Source organism: Macaca thibetana, chromosome 6 (genome assembly GCF_024542745.1).
Source record: "Macaca thibetana thibetana isolate TM-01 chromosome 6, ASM2454274v1, whole genome shotgun sequence".
Classification (NCBI taxonomy): domain Eukaryota; kingdom Metazoa; phylum Chordata; class Mammalia; order Primates; family Cercopithecidae; genus Macaca; species Macaca thibetana.
In genome coordinates this window covers 45,490,753-45,511,346 of record NC_065583.1, presented here as the reverse complement: position 1 = coordinate 45,511,346, position 20,594 = coordinate 45,490,753, and the positions used below count along the sequence as shown (strand labels likewise).

Here is a 20,594-nt window from a genome sequence, read left to right as displayed (position 1 = left end):
GGCCGAGGTGGGTGGATCACTTGAGGTCTGGAGTTCAAAACCAGCCTGGCCAATATGGTGAAACCCTGTCTCTACTAAAAATACAATAAAAATAAAAAATTAGCTGGGCTTGGTGGCAGATGCCTGTAATCCCAGCTATTCGGGAGGCTGAGACAGGAGGATCACTTGAACCCAGGAGACTGAGGTTGCAGTGAGCTGAGATAATGCCACTGCACTCCAGTCTGAGCAACAGAGCGAGGCTCCATCTCAAAAAAACAAACAAAATCGCATGTAAGTCTTTTTGTGGACATTGTTTTATTTCTTTGGATAGATATCTAGGAGTGCAATTGCTGAATAACATGGTAAGTTTAACTACTTAAGAAAACTATGAAACTTCTCTGAAGTGGCAGTACCATTTTATATTCTCACCAGCAAAGTATGAGGGTTCTATTTTCTCTACATCCTCCTAACACCTGTTATTGTCTGGCTTTTTAATTATAGCCATTCTAGTGGGTGTCAAGTGCTTATTGTGGTTTTAATTTGCATTTCTCTAATGAGTAATGATGAGCATTTTTTAAATGTACTTGTTGGCCATTTATGTATCTTCTTTGATGTGTCTATTTTAAATCTTTTGCCCATTGGGTTGTCTTATTGAGTTGTAAGAATTTTTTATATATTCTGGATATGAATCCTTTATCAGATATATGATTTGCAAATATTTTCTCTCAGTCTGTGGATTTTTCATTTTCTTAATGATGTCTTTTTGAGGTGTAATAACTTTAAATTTTGATGAATTCCATTTTGTCAGTTTTTTCATTTCTAGATTATGCTTTTGGTGTTGGATTCAAGAAATTTTTGTTTGTCCTAAGGTCATGAAAATATTATTTTATGTTTTATTTTAGAAGTTCTATAGTTTTAGCTCTTACATTAGGTCAGTAGTTCCTTTTGAGTTAAGTTTGTGGTATATGGTAAATGTCTACATTAAGTTTTTTGCATCTAGAAATCCAGTTGGCTTTACCATTTGTTGAAAAGAGTATCATTTCTTTGTTGAATTAACATCTTTGTCAGAAATCAATTGACTGTAAATGCCAGGGTTTATTTCAGGACTCTGTTTACTTATATATCTATACCTCATAGTCTTGATTACTAAAGCTTTCCTATAAAGGTTTTTCTCCCTAGTTTTTGTTGTTTTATTTTGTTTTTAATTTTTAAATTATTTATTTATTTTAGAGGCAGAGTCTTGCTCTGTCATGTCCAGACTGGAGTGCAGTGGCGTGATCATAGCTCACTGCAGCCTCAAACTCCAGGGCTCAAGTGCTCCTCTGCCTTAGCATCCTGAGTAGCTGGGACTACAGGCATGCATCACCATGCTTAGCCAATTTTTTTGTTGTTGAGATGGAGTGTTACTGTGTTTTTTGTTTTTTGTTTTTTAATTATGGCAAACTATACATAACATAGAGTTTGCCATCTTAACTGTTTTTAAGTGTACAGTTCAGTGGCATTAAATCCATTTATAATGTTGTGTGACCATCACCACTATCCATTTCTATAGCTCTTTTCACCTTGTAAAATTGAAACTATACCCATTAAATAAAAATTTCCTATTCTCCCTTTCCACCAGCCCTTGGCAACCACCAGTTTACTTTCTAATCTCTGTGATTTTAACCACCCTTAAGTAAGTACTTCATTTGAATGGAATCATACAATGTTTGTTTATTTTTTGTGACTGACTTATTTTTCCTCAGGGCTCATCTATGTTGTAGCAATGTCAGAATTTCATCTCTTTTTAAGGCTGAGTAATATTCCATTGTATGTATATACCAAATTTTGTTTATTCATCCATTGATAGACACTTGGATTGCTTTCACTTTTTGGCTATTGTGAATAATACTACTGTGGACATGTGCATACACATTATCTCTTTGATATCCTGCTTTCATTTCTTTTGAGTACATACCAGAAGTGCAATTACTGGATTACATGGTAATTATATTTATAATTTTTTGAGGAACAGCCATACTGTTTTCCACAGTGGATGTACCATTTTATATTCTCAGCAACAGTGCACACAGGTTCCATATTCTTCACATCCTCACCAGCACTAGTTCTCTATTTTGTAGACATTGACCATTTTAATGCATATGAAGAGATATCTCATTGTGAGTTGTGGGTTGTTCTGTATTTTTTTGGTTTTTTTTGATAATTGACAAATGAAAAATTTTATATCTTTATGGTGTCATTGTGGCTTTAATGCCACTTTGAGACCTAAACCTCCTTAGTTTGTCAGAAGTTTAGAAATATGTACTGCTATTTTATACGTTTCTTAAAACAATGCGTTTTTATGCGTTTTCTATGTTTGTGATAATACTGAATGTGTGTTGTACTGAGTGCTCTGTATTCCTAGGAGCAGTTAAATTTCCAGACCCCTTATAGTTTTGTTAATGTTTATATAATGTCTAGAATTTATCAAGAAATCTCATTATGTTAATTTGCATATAATTCATAAAAATCTACATTCATTTATGATAAAATAGAACATGAATTTCTGGATTTGAATTCCTGTTTCTCTACTTATTTGCTTTGCAATATAGGTAGTTTTTAAGTCTCTAAGCCTGAGGTTCCTCATTTATAAAATAAATAGGTATGATACACTGGAATTATTAATATGTTGATTAAATGAGACAATACATGTAATGATCTTGGCACACAACATTAGGCCATACACAATAAATAGTATGATTATTCTCCTTTTGAAAATATGGATTGTATTTACTCCACTTAACCTTTTCCTTTTCTTTTCTCCTGATTTTCCAGAGATCATAGTGCCATTTGATAATGTTATATGTTTAGATGTCCATTGGAATATAATTTGTGTCAGCCAAACAACTGAGCCCTTAATTGGAACTTGATACTCACATTTTCTCACTCTTGTAGATATCTTTTTTCACTAGAATTTCTTCTCATTTCAGTCAGATTATGTGTATTTTCTCCTTTCCTTTTGACAAGTGAAAAAAAGAAAATCAAAATTAAACAGCAATGCCTGGAACCACCTGTTAGCAACAATATGTCTTCTGCCTGAGCAGAGGCAGTGCTTTTCTGGTTCTTCTTTTCCTTTTAACCAAAATCGCCTTTTTAGTTTTGCCTAGCATTTTTTTTTTTTTTCTGTAACCTTCTGCTCGTTCTTAGCTCTAGTCTTCCTGATGTTATTCTTATAACTTCCTGCGACTCATTTGTACCTGTCTTTGGTTATGGGCCTCTACATGTAAGAACTTTAAAATCTGAGCTCTTAAGACTTCTCTCTATGGGTTTACATTGGTTTATTTTCCTCTCTTCCTTCTCATCTGCATCCTTTGCCATTGAATACTCAGAATTGATTTATTTTCTTCTCTTCTCATCTGAATTCTTTGTCATATAAAACTCAGAATTGAGTTTTAAAAGTTAAACTATTCTATTAAAAAAAAAAGTTGGCTGGGCACAGTGGCTCACTCCTGTAATCCTAGCACTTTGGGAGGCCAAGGCAAGCAGATCACCTGAGGCTCAGGAGTTCAAGACCAGCCTGGCCAACATAGTGAAATCCCATCTCTACTAAAATACAAAAATTAGCCGGGCATGCTGGTGGGTGCTTGTAATCCCACCTGCTCGGGAGACTGAGGCTGGAGAATCACTTGAACCCAGGAGGTGGAGGTTGCAGTGAGCTGAGATTGTGCCACTGCACTCAGTCATGGGTGACAGAGCGAAATTCCATCTCAAAAAAAAAAAAGTTAACCAATTATTTTAAATTTCATACATAGACCATGTGATTACTCTTACGTTTTCCTTAGTGTTATTTTATTCCTGCCCCTTTTTTTTGAGACGGAATCTCGCTCTGCCACCCAGCATTGAATGCGGCGGCACAATCTCGGCTCACAATTCTGCCTCAGCCTCCGAATAGCTGGGATTATCATATGCACGTGCCACCACACCTGGCTAATTTTTGTATTTTTAATAGAGATGGGGTTTCACCATATTGGCCAAGTTGGTCTTGAACTCCTGACCTCAGATGATCTGCCCACCTTGGCCTCCCAAAGTGCTGGGATTACAGGTATGAGCCACCGCACCCAGCCATATTCCTCCTTTTTTGAAAGAGAATTGAGGGTCCATGATTTGTTTGCTTGATTTTGGCTCCAGGAAAGGTGCTGGGATGTAGAACTTCCAAATGTCTCTTCTATGCTTTGTGTCAATTGAGATACTGACTTTTATATTAATGAGTTTGGCCAGTATTTTATATTGTTTATAAACCTTTTTCTGTAGGCAATTCTGGCATGTAAAATTTAAACATATACCTCTATTTACCCAAAGAAAATGTTCATTTAGTTGGTTTTTTTTTTTTTTTTTTCTTTCTTTCTTTCTTTCTTTATAAATAGACTTTATTTTTTAGTTCAGTTTTTGGTTCACAGCAAAATTAAGTGGAAGGTACAGAAAATTCTCACATACTCTCTTCTCCCCCACAGGCACAGCCTCCTCCATTATCAGCATCCCTCACCAGAGTGGTACATTTGTTATAGTCAGTGAGCTTCCATTGACACATGATTATTATCCAGTGGGGTTCGTTCTTGGTTTTTGTACATTCTGTGGGTTTTTAACACATGTATCCACCCTTATGATATCATACAGAATCATTTTTTACTTCTTAAAAATTATCTATGCTCTGCCTGTTCACCTCTCCTTCCCCACAACCCCTTGCAACCACTGATCTTTTTACTGTCTCTATAGTTTTGCCTTTTGCAGAATGTTGTAGTTAGAATCATATAGTATGTAGCCTTTTCATACTGGCTTCTTTCACTTAGTAATATGCATTTTAGTTTCTCCATGTCTTTTTATGGCTTGATAGCTCATTTCTTTTTAGCTCCTCCATTAGGGTTCTCTAGAGGGACAGAACTAATAGGATATTTGTAATATATATGAAAGGGAGTTTATTAAGGAGAGTTGACTTATATGATCACAAGGTAAAGTCCCACAATAGGCCATCTGTAAGCTGAGGAACAAGGAATCCAGGGGTGGATCAGTCTGAGCCCCAAACCTCAAAAGTAGGGAAGCCGACAGTGCAGCCTTCAGTCTGTGGCCAAAGGCCCAAGAGCCCCTGGCAAACCATTGGTATAAGTCCAAGAGTCCAGAAGCTGATGAATTCGGAGTCTGATGTTTGAGGACAAGAAACATCCAGCACAGGAGAAAGATGAAGGCCGGAAGACTCAGCAAGTCTGGTCTTCCATCTTCTACCTGCCTGCTTTATTCTAGCCATGCTGGCAGCTGCTTAGATGGTGCCTGCCCAGATTGAGGGTGGGCCTGCCTCTCCCAGTCCACTGACTCAAATGTTAATCTCCTTTGGCAACAGCCCCACAGACACACCCAAGAAACAATACTTTGCATCCTTCAATCCAATCAGTTTGACACTCAATACTAACCATCATAGCACCAAATACTATTTCATTGTCTTGGTTGTACCACAGTTTGTTTATCCGTTCACTTACTGAAGAACCTTTTGATTACTTCTGAGTTTGAGCAATTATGAGTAAAGCTGGTATAAACATTCATGTGCAGATTTTTTATGTGGATGTAGTTTTCATCTCATTTGAATAACAAGAAGCACGATTGCTAGAGTTTATGGTAAGAGTATGTTTAGGTTTGTAAGAAACTGCCAAAGTGCCTTCTAAAGTGGCTGTATCATTTTGCATTCCCAACTATGAATGAGAATTCCTGATGCTCCTCATCCTTACCAACATTTGATGTTGTCATTGTTTTGGATTTTGGCCATTCTAATAGGTGTGTAGTAGCATCTCATTGTTGTTTTAATTTGCAATTCCTTAATGACACAACATGTTGAACATGCTTACTTGACCAATCTGTAAGTCTGGTGGGTTCCCTGTTCACATCTTTTGCCATACGTTAATCAGATTGTTTTTGAGTTCTTTGTGGATTTTGAATTATAGTCCTTTATCGGATAGATCTTTTGCAGATTTTTTTTTCTTAATCTCTGGCTGGTCTCCTCATTCTCTAGACAGTATCTTTCTCGAGCAAAAGTTTTAAATTTTAATGAAGGCCAGCTTATCAATTCATTCTTTCATGGATTGTACCTAAAAAAAGGCATGATCATACTGAAAGTCATCTAGATTTTCTCCTATATTATTTTCTAGGAGTTTTATAGTTTTGCATTTTACATTTAGGTCTGTAATCCATCTTGGGTCAGTTTTGTGAAGAGTGTAAGGTATAGTCTAGGTTTACTTTTTTGATGTCCAGTTGTTTCCTGTATCATTTTTTGAAAAGATTATTTTTTTCTTCCATTGCCTTTGCTCCTTTGTCAAAGACCAGTTGACTGTATTTATTTGGGTCTGTTTCTAAACTCTGTTCTGCTCCTTTGATCTGTTTGTCCTTTTATTTCATCATGATCTTGATTACTGTATCTTTATATTAAGTCTTAAAGTCAAGTAGTGTCAGTCCTCTGACTTTGTTCTTCTCCTTTCATATCGTGTTGGCTATTTTGAGGCTTTTACCTCTGCATATAAACTAAGAATCATTTTGTCTATATCCAAAAAATAGCTTGCAGGGATTTTGATTGGTATTATTACTCTATAGATTAAGCTGGGAAACACTGCCATCTTGACAATATTGAGTCTTATTCTTGAATGTGCAGTGTTTCCGCATTTATTTAGTTCTTCTTTGATGTCTTTTATCAGAGTTTTGTAGTCTTCCTCATAGAGCATGTTCCTACTTTTTTATATTTATGCCTAAGTATTTAATTTTGGGGGATGCAAATGTAAATTATAATTATTTTTGTTATTTTAAATTTCATTTGTTTATTGTTGGTGTATAGGAGAGCAATCAACTTTTGCATATTAACCTTGTGTCCTGCAACCTTGCTATAATGCTTACTAGTTCCAGGAATTTTTTTGGTCAGTTCTTTCTTATTTTTACGTAGACAATCATGTCTTTTGCAAACAAAGACAATTTCCTCCTTTCCTATCTGTGTACCTTTTATTTCTTTATGGCATTAGCAAGGACTTCCAGTATATGTTGAAAAGGGGGAGAGGAGGCATCTTTGCTTTGTTTTTGATCTTAGCAGAAAATCTTCTAGTTTCCTACCATTAAGTATGACGTTAGCTGTAAATGTTCTTTATCAAGCTGAGGAAGTTACCCTCTATTCCTAATTTGCTGAGTCTCACTTAGTCTTGTAGTTTAACTTTTTGTTTAAAATAATTTTACAGATACTGATTAGAGTTAAATCTTTCAGGTCTCTGAAAAAGAATTTTTTGTCTCAAATTTAAACCCGAATTAGTTTATGTTAGAAAAACAATTAATAATGTGTTGTTGCTGCTATGTTCTGAATTGTGTCCTCCCAAAATTCATGTATTGAACCAAGGCCTGGGCACCCCATCACTCTACCCAGAGGGTTGGGAGGGTAGAACATCAAACCAAAGAGGTTTATTCTCCAGCCTTAAGGCCTAATGGAATTTGCTTTGCTAGGTTTTCACCTTTCTTGACCCATCATCACTCCCTTCTTTTCTGTTTTTCCATTTTGGAGTGGGAACGTCTATCCTGTACCTGTCCCACCATTATAGTATTGAAGCATGTAACTTACCTGGTTTCATAGGTTTACAGCTGGAAAGGAATTTTGCCTCAAGTCTCAGCCATATCTTATGTAGATGATATTTAGATGATACTGGGCTTACATTAGAGTTGATGCAGAAATCAGTTAAGATTTCAGGGGCTGTTGGGATAGAATATATGTGTGTATTTTGCATGTGAGAAGGATGTGAATTTTGGGTTGCTGGGGTAGAATGCTAATGGACCATGTTGAATCTCCCTAAAATTCATATGTTGAAGTCCTAACTCCCAGTGTGATGGTATTTGAAGATGGAAATAAGTAGGCTTGAGAGTGGGATTGTCATAATGAGATTAGTTCCCTTACAAGAAGAGGAAAAGAAACAGATCTTTCTCTAAGAGCATGCACTGAGGAGGGGCCATATGAGCACACAGTGAGAAAGCAGCTGTCTGCAAGCCAGGAAGCAGGTCCCCTCTAGTTACCAAATCTTCTGGCACCTTGATCTTGGACTTCCCAGCCCCCAGACCTGTGAGAAATAAATTTGTTGTTTAAGCCACTCAGCCTTACGGTATTTTATAGCCCGAGCAAGCTAAGACTATTGCCAATCCTGGTATTTCTATAATTTTTTAAATCGTCATATTCAAGCCGATTTCCAGTGCCTGTTTTCGGATATAGATTCACAGCTAGGAAGGACAATGAGACTTGTGAAATATCTGAAAATTTTCTTTTTCATGTAATACTTGGGTTGGGTTAAAAGATAAACACATGGACAATCTAAGTTTCTGATATTTATTAAACTTCTTCTCTGTCTGGTTTGTTCACAGATGTTCAGCCTGTTGCCTATGAAGAGCCTAAACATTGGTGTTCAATAGTCTACTATGAATTAAACAATCGTGTTGGAGAAGCTTTTCATGCATCTTCTACTAGTGTGTTAGTAGATGGATTCACAGATCCTTCAAATAACAAAAGTAGATTCTGCTTGGGTTTGTTGTCAAATGTTAATCGTAATTCGACAATTGAAAACACTAGGCGACATATTGGAAAAGGTAATCTTGTCATTTTCCTACATTTAATCAAATTCAGTCATTTGTTGTACTTGCCCTGAACCATGCGTTGTGAAAGGTGCTAGAAGTTTAACACATGGCCTCTGCGTTGTTGCCAATATTGAAGAATGTGTTAATCAAATAAAGACATGATCTTCCCTCATTTTTTTGTCCTGCTTAGTTTTTCTTCCCAGTGCTAAGTTTCTGAAATCATACTACCACTTTGTTTTTTGAGTGTTACCCTGACTGGAACATAAGCTGTACAGGAACTTGCCTTGTTCACAACAGTATCCCCAGTAGCTAGAAGAGTGCCTCAGTATAAATACGTGACACATATTTATGGAATATTGTGTATGAATGCTGGTGAAGGATTAGAATTTTATAATTAAGGTATTTGTGGAGTATTTTGGGTTGAGATGACTTGTAAGGGTTACCATGATGTGAGAGAAGTGGAATTAGAAATGGGAAATCTAGTGTGAATGATGTTCCAATAGCTTCACCACCACTGCTCCCATCTTTTAAATTTAGGCAATAAGGTTTTATTAATAATTTGTCCTGCAAGATAGTTGCCACAACAAACTGGGCCCTTTTCATACTGCAATAAAATGTCAAAGTCTCATGCATCAAGTGATCAGGAAGAAAACCCATCCCAGGTAGAGTGTATTGCCTATTTCTTGAGACGTTTTGTTTTTACCCCTTGCTGCGTTTTGCTTCTTTAACTTGAGGGAATCTTGGTCCAAAATAGGAACAAAAAGTAAATAAATATAATTGTGTAGGATTTCTTATAGAAGTGATTTTAAAAAATCCTATGGCCAAAAATAAGTTGAGAAACAAAGTTCTCATTGTCTTTTGAGTTTACTGCCAACTTGCCTTAGTTTTTTTCAGTGAAGCGCCTCACTTCTAGGCATTTATTTTTTTTTTTCTTCTATCACAGTAGAAGTAATTTAAGGGAAATCTATTTTGTGAATTTTGAAATTCTAGAATCAGTTTTTTCTTTTTCCCCAGCATATAGTTCTAGGACCTTTTCTTTCATGGGTTAGTTTTGAGGTGGTGGAGGGATATGTTGGGAAAATACTAGGTGACTAGCTTTAGTTATATAATTTGAATATTTAATGTTAAAACTATTTCCACATATTTATGTATTTTTAAAATTCTTTTTTTTTTGCCCTCACGTCTTGCAAAGGAATACATATATTTTTAAATATAAATTTTAAGTAAGATAAATCTGCCATTTCAAAGCTCTTCTTGTGACCTGAAATTATATATGTAACTTTGGGTTTTTTTTTAGTATTGCTGTCCTCTTTGTTAGCACAAAGAGTACAAAAGTCTGTCAAATGACTGTTTATGATAGTTGATAGCACTGAGCATTTGTTTGAAAGGACTCATCAAAAGAAGGTTTGGGTTTTTTTTTTTAGTGCTCTCTTTCTCTTATAGAGATGATAAATAATTGTTGGAAAAGGAAAAAGAGAACAACCTAAAAATGGATAACTTAATATGCTGCCTATTTGAGGCTTCACTCTTGTAGATGCAGGCAGACGTTAACCTCTTGATTATCTTTGGCAGCAGAAGGCCATCTAGTGGTAACTTCTGTCTAAAGACTGTTGGAAGTTTGCTGTGGATTAATGGGTACTTCGTTGCTCCATACAGTCTATTTGGTTTCATTATACTGATTCTTTAACCTGACTCTTGTGATGCTTGTCTTTTTAAGGTGTTCATCTGTACTATGTTGGTGGGGAGGTGTATGCGGAATGCCTCAGTGACAGCAGCATATTTGTACAGAGTAGGAACTGCAACTTTCATCATGGCTTTCATCCCACCACTGTCTGTAAGATTCCCAGCAGCTGCAGCCTCAAAATTTTTAACAATCAGGAGTTTGCTCAGCTTCTGGCTCAGTCTGTCAACCATGGGTTTGAGGCAGTATATGAGCTCACCAAAATGTGTACCATTCGAATGAGTTTTGTCAAGGTGAGTGAGTTGTGATCTCTAAAGTAATTTGAGTCACTATAAATATGTATATTATGACTTTAGGTTATAATTTTAAAAAATTATTTGTTAAATGAAAGTTGATAATTGCTTTTGACCTGATTTAACAGGGTTTTAAATAAAATTATTGAATTTGTCATTTTAACTACATAATCTAAGATTTCATTTTGTAATCTAGATGTTATAAAATGCATGATTGATATTGATTTTGATATTGAATAGGGGCTGAGATTAAAAGGAATTTTAGTTAAAAGACTAAATTTCTAGAAGGCATTTGTATTAGTCCATTTTCATGCTGCTAATAGACATACCCAAGACTGGGTAATTTATAAAGAAAAAGAGGTTTAATAAACTCACAGTTCCACGTGGCTGGGGAAGCCTCACAATCATGGCAGAAGGCAAAGGAGCAAAGTCATGTCTTACATGGCGGCAGGCAAGAGAGAATGAGAGCCAAGTGAAAGGGGAAACCCCTTATAAAACTATCAGATCTTATGAGACTTTATTCACCACTACGAGAGCAGTATGGGAGAAACTGCCCCCATGATTCAGTTATCTCCCCCTAGTTCCTTCTCACAACATGTGGGAATTATGGGAGCTACAATTTAAGATGAGATTTGGGTAAGGACACAGCCAAACCATATCAGCATTTAATATTAAAATTGCTATTTGAGGCTCTTAGCTTCAACAGTTTTGATTATTACTAGATTTCATTAGGGTGACTTGGTGGAATTCTTTAGAATATTAAAATTATTTCATTTCTAGCTAAGTACTGTTAGTAAAAGTAATGGCAGAAGCCACGATTACTTTTCCACCAGCTTTAATATTAAGGATTTGCAAATTTCAAAGGAACTTTTCAAGTTTATCATCTACTCTCTTGACCTAATCGTATTGACATTCCAAAGATTTGTGCTTAAAATTTGAAAAGAATTTTAATCTGTACTATATCTACATGGTTCTTAAGAATTTAGCACAAGAAGAGTACCTGTCACATGCTTTGCATGGATTTTTTTCTTTTTGGTATTCAGCCCCAGTCCAGTGTTTTCATGATACTTTACTGTAGGTCTATTGTATACATCAGTTTACTGGTTACCCTGAAGGCATTTCTCCCTTCTTGTACCGTAGTGTGACTTTTGCATATTTATTTTATTTTATTTATTTATTTTTTTTGAGACGGAGTCTCGCTCTGTCGCCCAGGCTGGGGTGCAGTGGCGGATCTCAGCTCACTGCAAGCTCCGCCTCCCGGGTTTACGCCATTCTCCTGCCTCAGCCTCCCAAGTAGCTGGGACTACAGGCGCCCGCCACCGCGCCCGGCTAGTTTTTTGTATTTTTAGTAGAGACGGGGTTTCACCATGTTAGCCAGGATGGTCTCGATCTCCTGACCTCGTGATCCACCCGTCTCGGCCTCCCAAAGTGCTGGGATTACAGGCTTGAGCCACCGCGCCCGGCTGCCTATTTATTTTAATCTGTGCTCCCCAATCTTCTTCACTCCCCTGACCGCCCTCCCTCCCCCACCCAGTTTTCCTGGGCCAGGACTATCGTAAGCAGTAAACCAGAGAACTTGATAAATCCAGGAAAATAAAAGTGAAAAATTTGTATTTTAATTTTTATCTGGAGTTTTAGGCTAAAGGTTTCATCTCAGTTCATCCCAGTAATTTCCCACCTTAAAGGATAATCACTATGTGATTGCCACATTAAATTATACATGCATGTATTTATCAGTATCTACGATGCCTTATCTGATTTTCAGACAACTTGAAAATAAAAAATTTTTGGTTAAAAAAAAAAACCTGGGCCAGGTGCGATGGCTCACACCTGTAATCCCAGCACTTTGGGAGGCCAAGGCAGGTGGATCACCTGAGATCAGGAGTTCGAGACCAGCCTGGCCAACATGGTGAAACCCTGTCTCTACTGAAAAATACAAAAATTAGCCAGGCATGATGGTGGATGCCTGTAATCCCAGCTACTCAGGAGGCTGAGACAGGAGAATAGTTTGAACCTGGGAGACAGAGGTTGCAGTTAGCCGAGATTGCGCCATTGCACTCCATCCTGGGCAATAAGAGCGAAACTCCTTCTCAAAAAAAAAAAAAAAAAAGTCTGACATGATCTTACATAAGGCTATTTATGAGTTTTATTTTTATTTTTTATATATGATTCCTTTATTAACATTTAAGTGACATCTTTTTACATTTTTTAGTGGTTTCTCTGGGAATTACCACACATGTATCTTTAACATGCCCCAATCTACCTAGAGTTAATATTGTACTATTCTTAAAATGTAAAATATGAAAACCTTGCTGTTGAAGAGTTTTAATTACCTTGTTTTATTCTTTGTGCTATTCATAAATTTTACATCTGCACATTATATATCTTATAATACTGTTATAATTTTTCCTTTAAATAGTCATTAAGTCTTACAAAGAAATTAAGAGAAAATAGTATTTATAAATATTTGGAGGCAGATTCTTTGGGGCTATGTAAATACACTGTTTCTCCTTTATATTTTACCCACAATTTTTGCATTCTTCAATATATCTTGTCTACAGTAATTATTACTGTGGTGCCCTAGTGGTGATTTTCTATTTTGCATTTATCCCATTTAGGGAGAATGTCTCTCACTGCAGAAATATTTGTTTTAATTATGAGATACTGTACTGTGTTACCTTTTTAAGACTAAAAAAATTATGAAATATAACTGATTCCAAGGGTTTCTATTAAGGGAATTATATATTATTTTAGAATTCATGTATCTTTAAATAATGTAGCTGTTGTCTTGCTTTTAATTTCATGATGAATACTAAGACTGGTTTTGTGATCATTATTCTCTTTACGTAAATTCTACATGTCTCTACTGTTAAAAGCTATCTTTTTGTTATAGTAAAATTGGTTTAGAGTGGTTAACAGTTTAAAGAGGGATTTGTGATGATATCTGTTCATTTTCATAGGGTTGGGGAGCAGAATATCACCGGCAGGATGTAACCAGCACCCCATGTTGGATTGAGATTCATCTTCATGGGCCTCTTCAGTGGCTGGATAAAGTCCTTACTCAGATGGGCTCCCCTCTGAACCCCATATCTTCTGTTTCATAATGCAGAAGTATTCTTTTCAATTATATTGTTAGTGGACTTGTTTTAATTTTAGAGAAACTTTGAGTACAGATACTGTGAGCTACATGGAAAACAGATATTACAGCTTATTTTTTTCTACATAATTGTGACCAATACATTTGTATTTTGTGATGAATCTACATTTGTTTGTATTCATGTTCATGTGATTAACTCTCAGAAGTGTTGTAAAAGATGCAGAGTAAGTATTATGCCCCAGTTCAGAAATTTGGCATTGATCTTAAACTGGAACATGCTTTTACTTTATTGCCCTAAAATTTTTTTATTTGTTAAATTTATTTGAAAATGCATCACATGATGAAAAGTTATAGTAGCTTATAAGAGGGTATATACAGTGAAGAGTAAGTTTTCCCTCCTACTCTTGATCTTCCAGAAGATGTACTTTTACCAGTTTCTTTGTCCCACCAACTTAAAGTATAATTCATTGTTTTGCAAAAGTGTATGGTAGGGGCTTAAACGAAACTATAAACAAAGTTTTATTTGAAGGAACACTATGCACTGCTCTAACCAGTAGTGTTCAGTAAAAGCAAAATGATAGTTTTCTAGATGACATAAAATTTACATTTAATACAGATAAGTGTTCTTCAGTGTAATGTGACTTCATGCTATATATCTTTTGTAAAACATTTCCTTTTTTAAAAAAAATTATTGCAAATAACTGATCTCAAGTATATGTCATTTACTCAAAATCTGTCATAAGCATTACTTTATAGCAAGTGACAGTGCATGCACAGCCTTGTTCAACTATGTTTGCTGCTTTTGGACAATGTTGCAAGAACTCTATTTTTGACATGCATTAATCTTTTATTTTGCACTTTTATGGGTGACAGTTTTTAGCGTAACCTTTGATAAAATACACTCAAGTGACTTGGACTTAGATGCTTATCCTTACATCCTTGGTACCTTTTTTGTATTAACAAACACTGCAATTTATAGATTACATTTGTAGGAAGTTATGCTTTTTTCTGGTTTTTGTTTTACTTTCAACCTAGGTTATAAGACTGTATATTCTATAGCTCCAACTTAAGGTGCCTTTTTAATTCACTACAGGTTCATGGGTGTTACCAGTGCTGACGAATCATGTAGTTAATCCCATTGCTCTTACTTGTGTCAGCCTCCCTATGCAAGGACCTATGCACTGGAGCCGTAGGAGGCTCTTCAGTTGGGCCCCAAGGATGAGGCTACTGATCTGATACTAAATGAATCAGCAGTGGATGTAGGGATAGCTGATTTTAAAACACTCGACTGGGCGCAGTGGCTCATGCCTGTAATCCCAGCACTTTGGGAGGCCAAGGCAGGCGGATCACGATGTCAGGAGTTCGAGACCAGCTTGGCTAAATGGTGAAACCCTGTCTCTACTAAAAATACAAAAATTAGCCAGGCTTGGTGGCACGTGCCTGTAGTCCCAGCTACTCAGGAGGCTGAGGCAGAAGAATCACTTGAACCTGGGAGGCGGAGGTTGTGGTGAGCCGAGATCACACCACTGCACTCCAGCCTGGGCGACAGAGCGAAACTCCGTCTCAGAAAACAAAACAAAACACTCATTCATCAACGAATATAGACTCTTCTCTCATTTGTCAATGATGCTCTTTTTCCATTTTTTAAGTACTTACGTGGAAGCTAGTCTCCCAAAACACCAATCTTTAGAGAGAAAAGACATGAATGAAAACTCTAAAATATCCATTTAATCAATCATGTTTTTGGCTTTGGATAAAGGACTTTGAACCAGTTTTTTTCTCGGGAGTCGTCAAATGGACACTTAGTTATGACATGAGAATGAAGAAATTATTTTGGAAAAAAAAAATACCTAATTTACCTATCAGTGAAAGCTTTATTTTCTGGTGCCTTTCGAAAGTATATGGAGTCATGTAATTCTTCTGTTTAAAATGTTAGTGTGGTTTGACTTTCCACTTTGTCCTTTCTGCTTTTGTGAAGAAAAAAAAAAAAAAAAGCATTTTCGAGGAAAGAATTATGCAATTTCTTTTGTTTTCTGTGTCATTATTTATTGCTTTTTCAATGTGCAGCCAGTGGATGGTTTTAGTTCTTTCAGATGAATTGCCATTTGTGTTTCAGCTCACAGTTCTTTGCTGGGTAAAAGAAATACTTTCTGACAGTCACCTGAGCCTTAAATGTAAGTATTACATGACATGCATTCTGTTTCTTCCAGAGTTCTGTCGGCCACATGAGAGAGAATATTTGCTTACTTGATAGAACTTTGACATTTTCATCATTCTTTTACTTACCAGGCTTACGGCACGATCTCTGGAACAAATTTGTGGAAAAAAATTACTCCGATTGAATAATGGATGTATGTAATCAACTTCATTGGGCTGCAGTAAACTAGTGGAAATTAAAGAGTTGTTTTATTGGTGTTTTCTACTGTGAGTTAATTAAAAATTGTTTTTATTTGAGGTCGTTATGTCACAGTATTGAGTTAAAAAGATCTTACATGATTGGCTTTTTCTTTGTTTTCTCTTAGGAGTTGTGTCTCATGAATGACAGTACTAAAGTTATTAACAATTAAGAGTTTGACAGAGAACTATAAGCCTGTTGTATCTCTTAAAAGTTGTCAACTCCACACCCTCGGACTTTAAATGAAAACTTTATTCAGTCCAGCTATTCTTACAGTCCCTAAGGATTTTCATTTATCTATATATAGGAAATAAAATTTGCTAGTAAGATTTTTAAAAACTGGCTACTGAAAGGAAAGTACCTCTGAAAGAAACCATTTTAGCAAATTATGGTTATATGTTTTAATCTACAGAATGTTTTATAGTAAAATTCTAGCACCACTAGAATAATCACATAGCATGTACAGTATGTTTATGCTGGCTGAAAAGACAGAATCTGGGAATAATAAAATTGCAACCAGTTTGGTAATGCAAAAAGCAGAATAGAATGAAATCTCAGTAATGAATTAAAGCAACAAAAATGTTGACTGGCAAAAGAGCAAGATATAAGAGATGCAATGGCTTAACATCTCTACATAATATTTATGGTCTGGTCAGTATTGGTCTGGTCAGTATTGCCTGGCTGACATGAAATGTAAACTAGTAGGCACGTTATTGATCTACTAACATTAACCTTTTTTTTTTTTAAAGAGGAAATTTAAGGAAGGCGTCAATCAAAATGTCAAATATGTGTGTCAGAATATAAATAATTTTTCACATTGTATTGTTGCTATATTAAAAAAAATAGAATTGGTTGGGTTTCTGAGGTGAAATCCAGAGTAAGAGTACTAGACAGTTCAACAAGCCACATCTAATAGCACAGATAGAGGATGTAGCTATTTTATACCTTTCATAACAGTTGAGAGTAAGATATCCTTCAGGATATGATCATTAAGTACTCATACCTGAAATCTGTTGTCAAGATTAGAACTGGGGTTCATGTTAAAAACCCTCCATATTACCTGAGGGTACCTGTGGGGAACAGTTCCTTCCCATGTGGTAGTATTTTGTTGGAAGAGAAAGTTTATACGAAAAATGAAATTCTACCAACAGCAGAGAAACTCTAAAAAGTTTGATAGTACCTATCAAAGTGCTGTATTTCTGTGATAGAGAACATCTGATATACCAATTTAGATCTATTTCTTTATACTTTTTCTAGTCATTTGCTTGAGAGTGCTTTGGATCATTATCACCTTTGCCACTTAAAATATATAAATACCCTTTTTACTTCATAAGGAAGAAGAATTTTTTTGATAATTACTGAGTTCAGCCTTTTGTGATGACTTATATTTTGGACCTATATTTTAACTTTAAAGAATGTCAGATCCCTTCTTTGTCTTACTAGTTAAATCCTCACCTATTCTCTTGGGTATAAATATAAATGTGTGTCATCGTTATATTGTTCAGCTAGATGAGCAAGTGTCTTAGGGTAGTAGGTAGCCTGGTGGTTTTAGAAGTGTTTGGTGATTTTTATGGAGAGAGTTTTCCTAAGTGGTGGTTTATAGGTGGTATCAGATATTATTAGGGCAGCTTTTGGGGGACTAATCTCAGGTCCCCCAGAGCAGCAGCATTTTTCTCATTGATATAAGTAAAATTCTTAACTTTTCTTATCATACAAGATGCATGAATCGAATGTGAGAATTGAAGGCATTTCTTCTGTATAAACAAAGAATTCAACCTGCTGGAAAGAAACCTGGACAGTTCTTTGGAATTTGCTAAATTGCAGTTTAGTATGTCCTGATTACAGAGTGACAATATTTATCAAGCCTTTGTTATATTGGATTATCTTATCTTCTAAAATACAACTGTATTATAATTGAAATGACAGCCCAAAATTGGATGGTTTACCAAAACCAATGAAAGGGGTTTCACACATCAGTTTTTATTTCTGTTTTGAAGAGCACATGCTATATAATAATTGCTAGTAGCAATTGCAGTAAAACAGGTGATAAGTTATTTTCTATGAAAAGATCCAGTCCTAGAGCAGGATTCTTCGATCATTCATGGCAGAGTGAAAAAGGTTTGTATGGTTCTTGTCCAGATAACTCAGTTCTTAAAATTCTTCAAATGATCATAAACCATTATCCTTTAAAGATTTATTTGAAGATGCTGTTAAAGTACATAATTTTGTGTACAGGTAGATTCCCCCCCCCATTAATAGTGCCTTCTTAATTAATACAGACTGGTGTTAGCTATAACAAAACTCCAGTAAGGCCAAAGAATCCGAAGTTCTTTGTAAAAAAAAAAAAAAAAAAAAAAAAAAAAAAACTTTTAGGGTCAGATTTTCCCTTCTAATATCATTGGAGATAATGTTGCGTTGATTTATTCATAAAGTATTTTAACTATAGGAACTCTAGAAGATAATGGTTAGGGAAGTGATTTTTTTTTTTTTAACATGGTTGGCGTAAGTTGTATTTTGAAATTCACTTATTTTAAAATTGAAGAGGATTGTAATCATGGAAACAGATGTTTGTGTCTACCTGCCCACATTTTCTTAAGATATTTCATATGCAGATAATGAAGACCAAGCTGATGGCTGCACTGTAGGTCTGCTGCTTATTTGTATTTGTTTTGCTTCTGTTTATGTTGTAGAAGCTGAAATTCTAGCAACATGCTTCAATTCTGTTATTTTGATACTTATAAAAATGTATTAGGTTTTACTATATTGTGCTTTTCAAAGCCATAACTCTTAAGAACTTTGTTTTTGCATATTGTTTGCTAGTTCTTTATTTTAATAAACCTCAAAACTTGCTTAATGTGTCTTTTTTTGTTTTGTTTTGTTCTGGAGTTGGCCTGCCTGCGTTTGAGTCATGGGCCTCATAGCTTAGACAAGTTGCTTAACCACTCTATGCCTCACTTGCCTGACCTGTAAAGGAAAAGTCTACTTCATAGGAAGGATTTAAGGGACGATTAGTTGAAGTGTAATACAAGTACAGTATTTAGAACAGTACTTAGAACGTAAGAACTCAAATCTTAAAATGATTACTATCTTTTACATTTCTACTAGTTCTTTAATTCAGAATAATTACTTCTGATGTTGCTTAACCTCAATGTATCAACCTTTGATTATCCACTTTGTGAATTTACGATTTTTTATTTTCTTTTGTCTTCTTTTTTGAAAAAATTTTAAATCACAGACTGACTTTGCATCATTGTCACTGTGGTGCACACTTTCACCAACCTCTGAATTACATATAGAAGACGTGCAAACTCATTCTAATTAGAAAGGAATGGTGGGCGAGGCGTGGTGGCTCACGCCTGTAATCCCAGCACTTTGGGAGGCTGAGGCAGGTGGATCACCTGAGGTCGGGAGTTCAAGACAAGCCTGACCGACATGGTGAAACCCCGTCTCTACTAAAAATACAAAATTAGCCGGGTGTGGTGGCGCATACCTGTAATCCCAGCTGAGACAGGAGAATCGCTGGAACCCAGGAGGCTGAGGCTGCATCGAGCCACGATCATGCCATTGCACGCCAGCTTGGGCAACTAGAGCAAAACTCCATCTCAAAAAAAAATATATATATATATGGAATGGTGAAAAATCATGTGCCCTTGCCAGAAATGTAGAAAAACCAAACTACATATTTTAACCCTAAAAGGATAAATGTAAAAGCACTCGTTCCCTTTTTTTTTTTTTAAGGAAAGACTTCCGGTATTCAAGCTTGTCCAGCCCGCACCCATGGGCTGCATGTGGTCCAGGACAGCTTTGAATATGGCCCAACACAAATTGGTAAATTTTCTTAAAACATCATGAGATTGTTTTGCGAGTTTTTTTGTTTGTTTGGTTTTTTTTTTTTTGCTCATCAGCTATCGTTAGTGTTTAATGTATTTTGTGTGTGGCCCAAGATAATTATACTTCATTGTGGCTTAGGGAAGCCAAAAGATTGGACATTCCTACCAATTTCTGAGAATCAGTTCATTCCTATGTCTTTTTACTTAAAAGGCATTTTGTAAGGTATTTTGTAGCAACATCACTGGTTGTTTTAGAAGTGTATTTTTTTAAAAAGCACATTTGTCCTGGCAGAAGAAGGTTCAGTGAGCACTAAGGATGTTGGCTTCTCTTGGGTTTAAGATAATTAGTTTTCAGGTTGCTATAGCCAAAACAGTTCAGGTGATGAGACAGTGGGTCTCATCAGGTGATGGGACAGTGGCTAATACTATTTGTATTACAGCAGTTTTGATGCAGGTATCATTTTATAAACATTTTTAAGGTTGTCAGTAGGCTGCAGCAATGTTTATAAGGGAGTACTTATTTAGAGCTCTATAGTATTTATGATTGAAAGAAGGAAGCATTTTTAAAACACTCCTCCCATTTAACGTTTTAAATATTACTGATTTTTGTCGTCGAATTTGTAAGTCTATAATAAACTTTGCAAAAACAAAAAAACTTATTCTTTCTATCTAAATTGGTTTTTTTTTTTTTTTTTAAAGGGTAATGGGC

At 35.7% G+C, this 20,594-nt stretch overlaps 2 protein-coding genes across 5 annotated transcripts in view; one reads left to right on the top strand and one right to left on the bottom strand.

The window, feature by feature from the left end:
• The window catches only part of SMAD5 (SMAD family member 5), a 49,136-nt gene extending 30,232 nt beyond the window's left edge, over positions 1-18,904 (top strand). For all 3 annotated transcript variants that reach the window (XM_050792827.1, XM_050792826.1, XM_050792828.1), the window contains exons 5-7: positions 8,380-8,601; positions 10,307-10,563; positions 13,524-18,904. In XM_050792827.1, the coding sequence (XP_050648784.1) occupies positions 8,380-8,601; positions 10,307-10,563; positions 13,524-13,667 (623 nt within the window). In that variant the 3' untranslated portion in view covers positions 13,668-18,904. The remainder of the gene's footprint in view (positions 1-8,379; positions 8,602-10,306; positions 10,564-13,523) is intronic.
• The window catches only part of CXCL14 (C-X-C motif chemokine ligand 14), a 728,461-nt gene that overhangs the window by 581,186 nt on the left and 126,681 nt on the right, over positions 1-20,594 (bottom strand). The window lies entirely within an intron of this gene.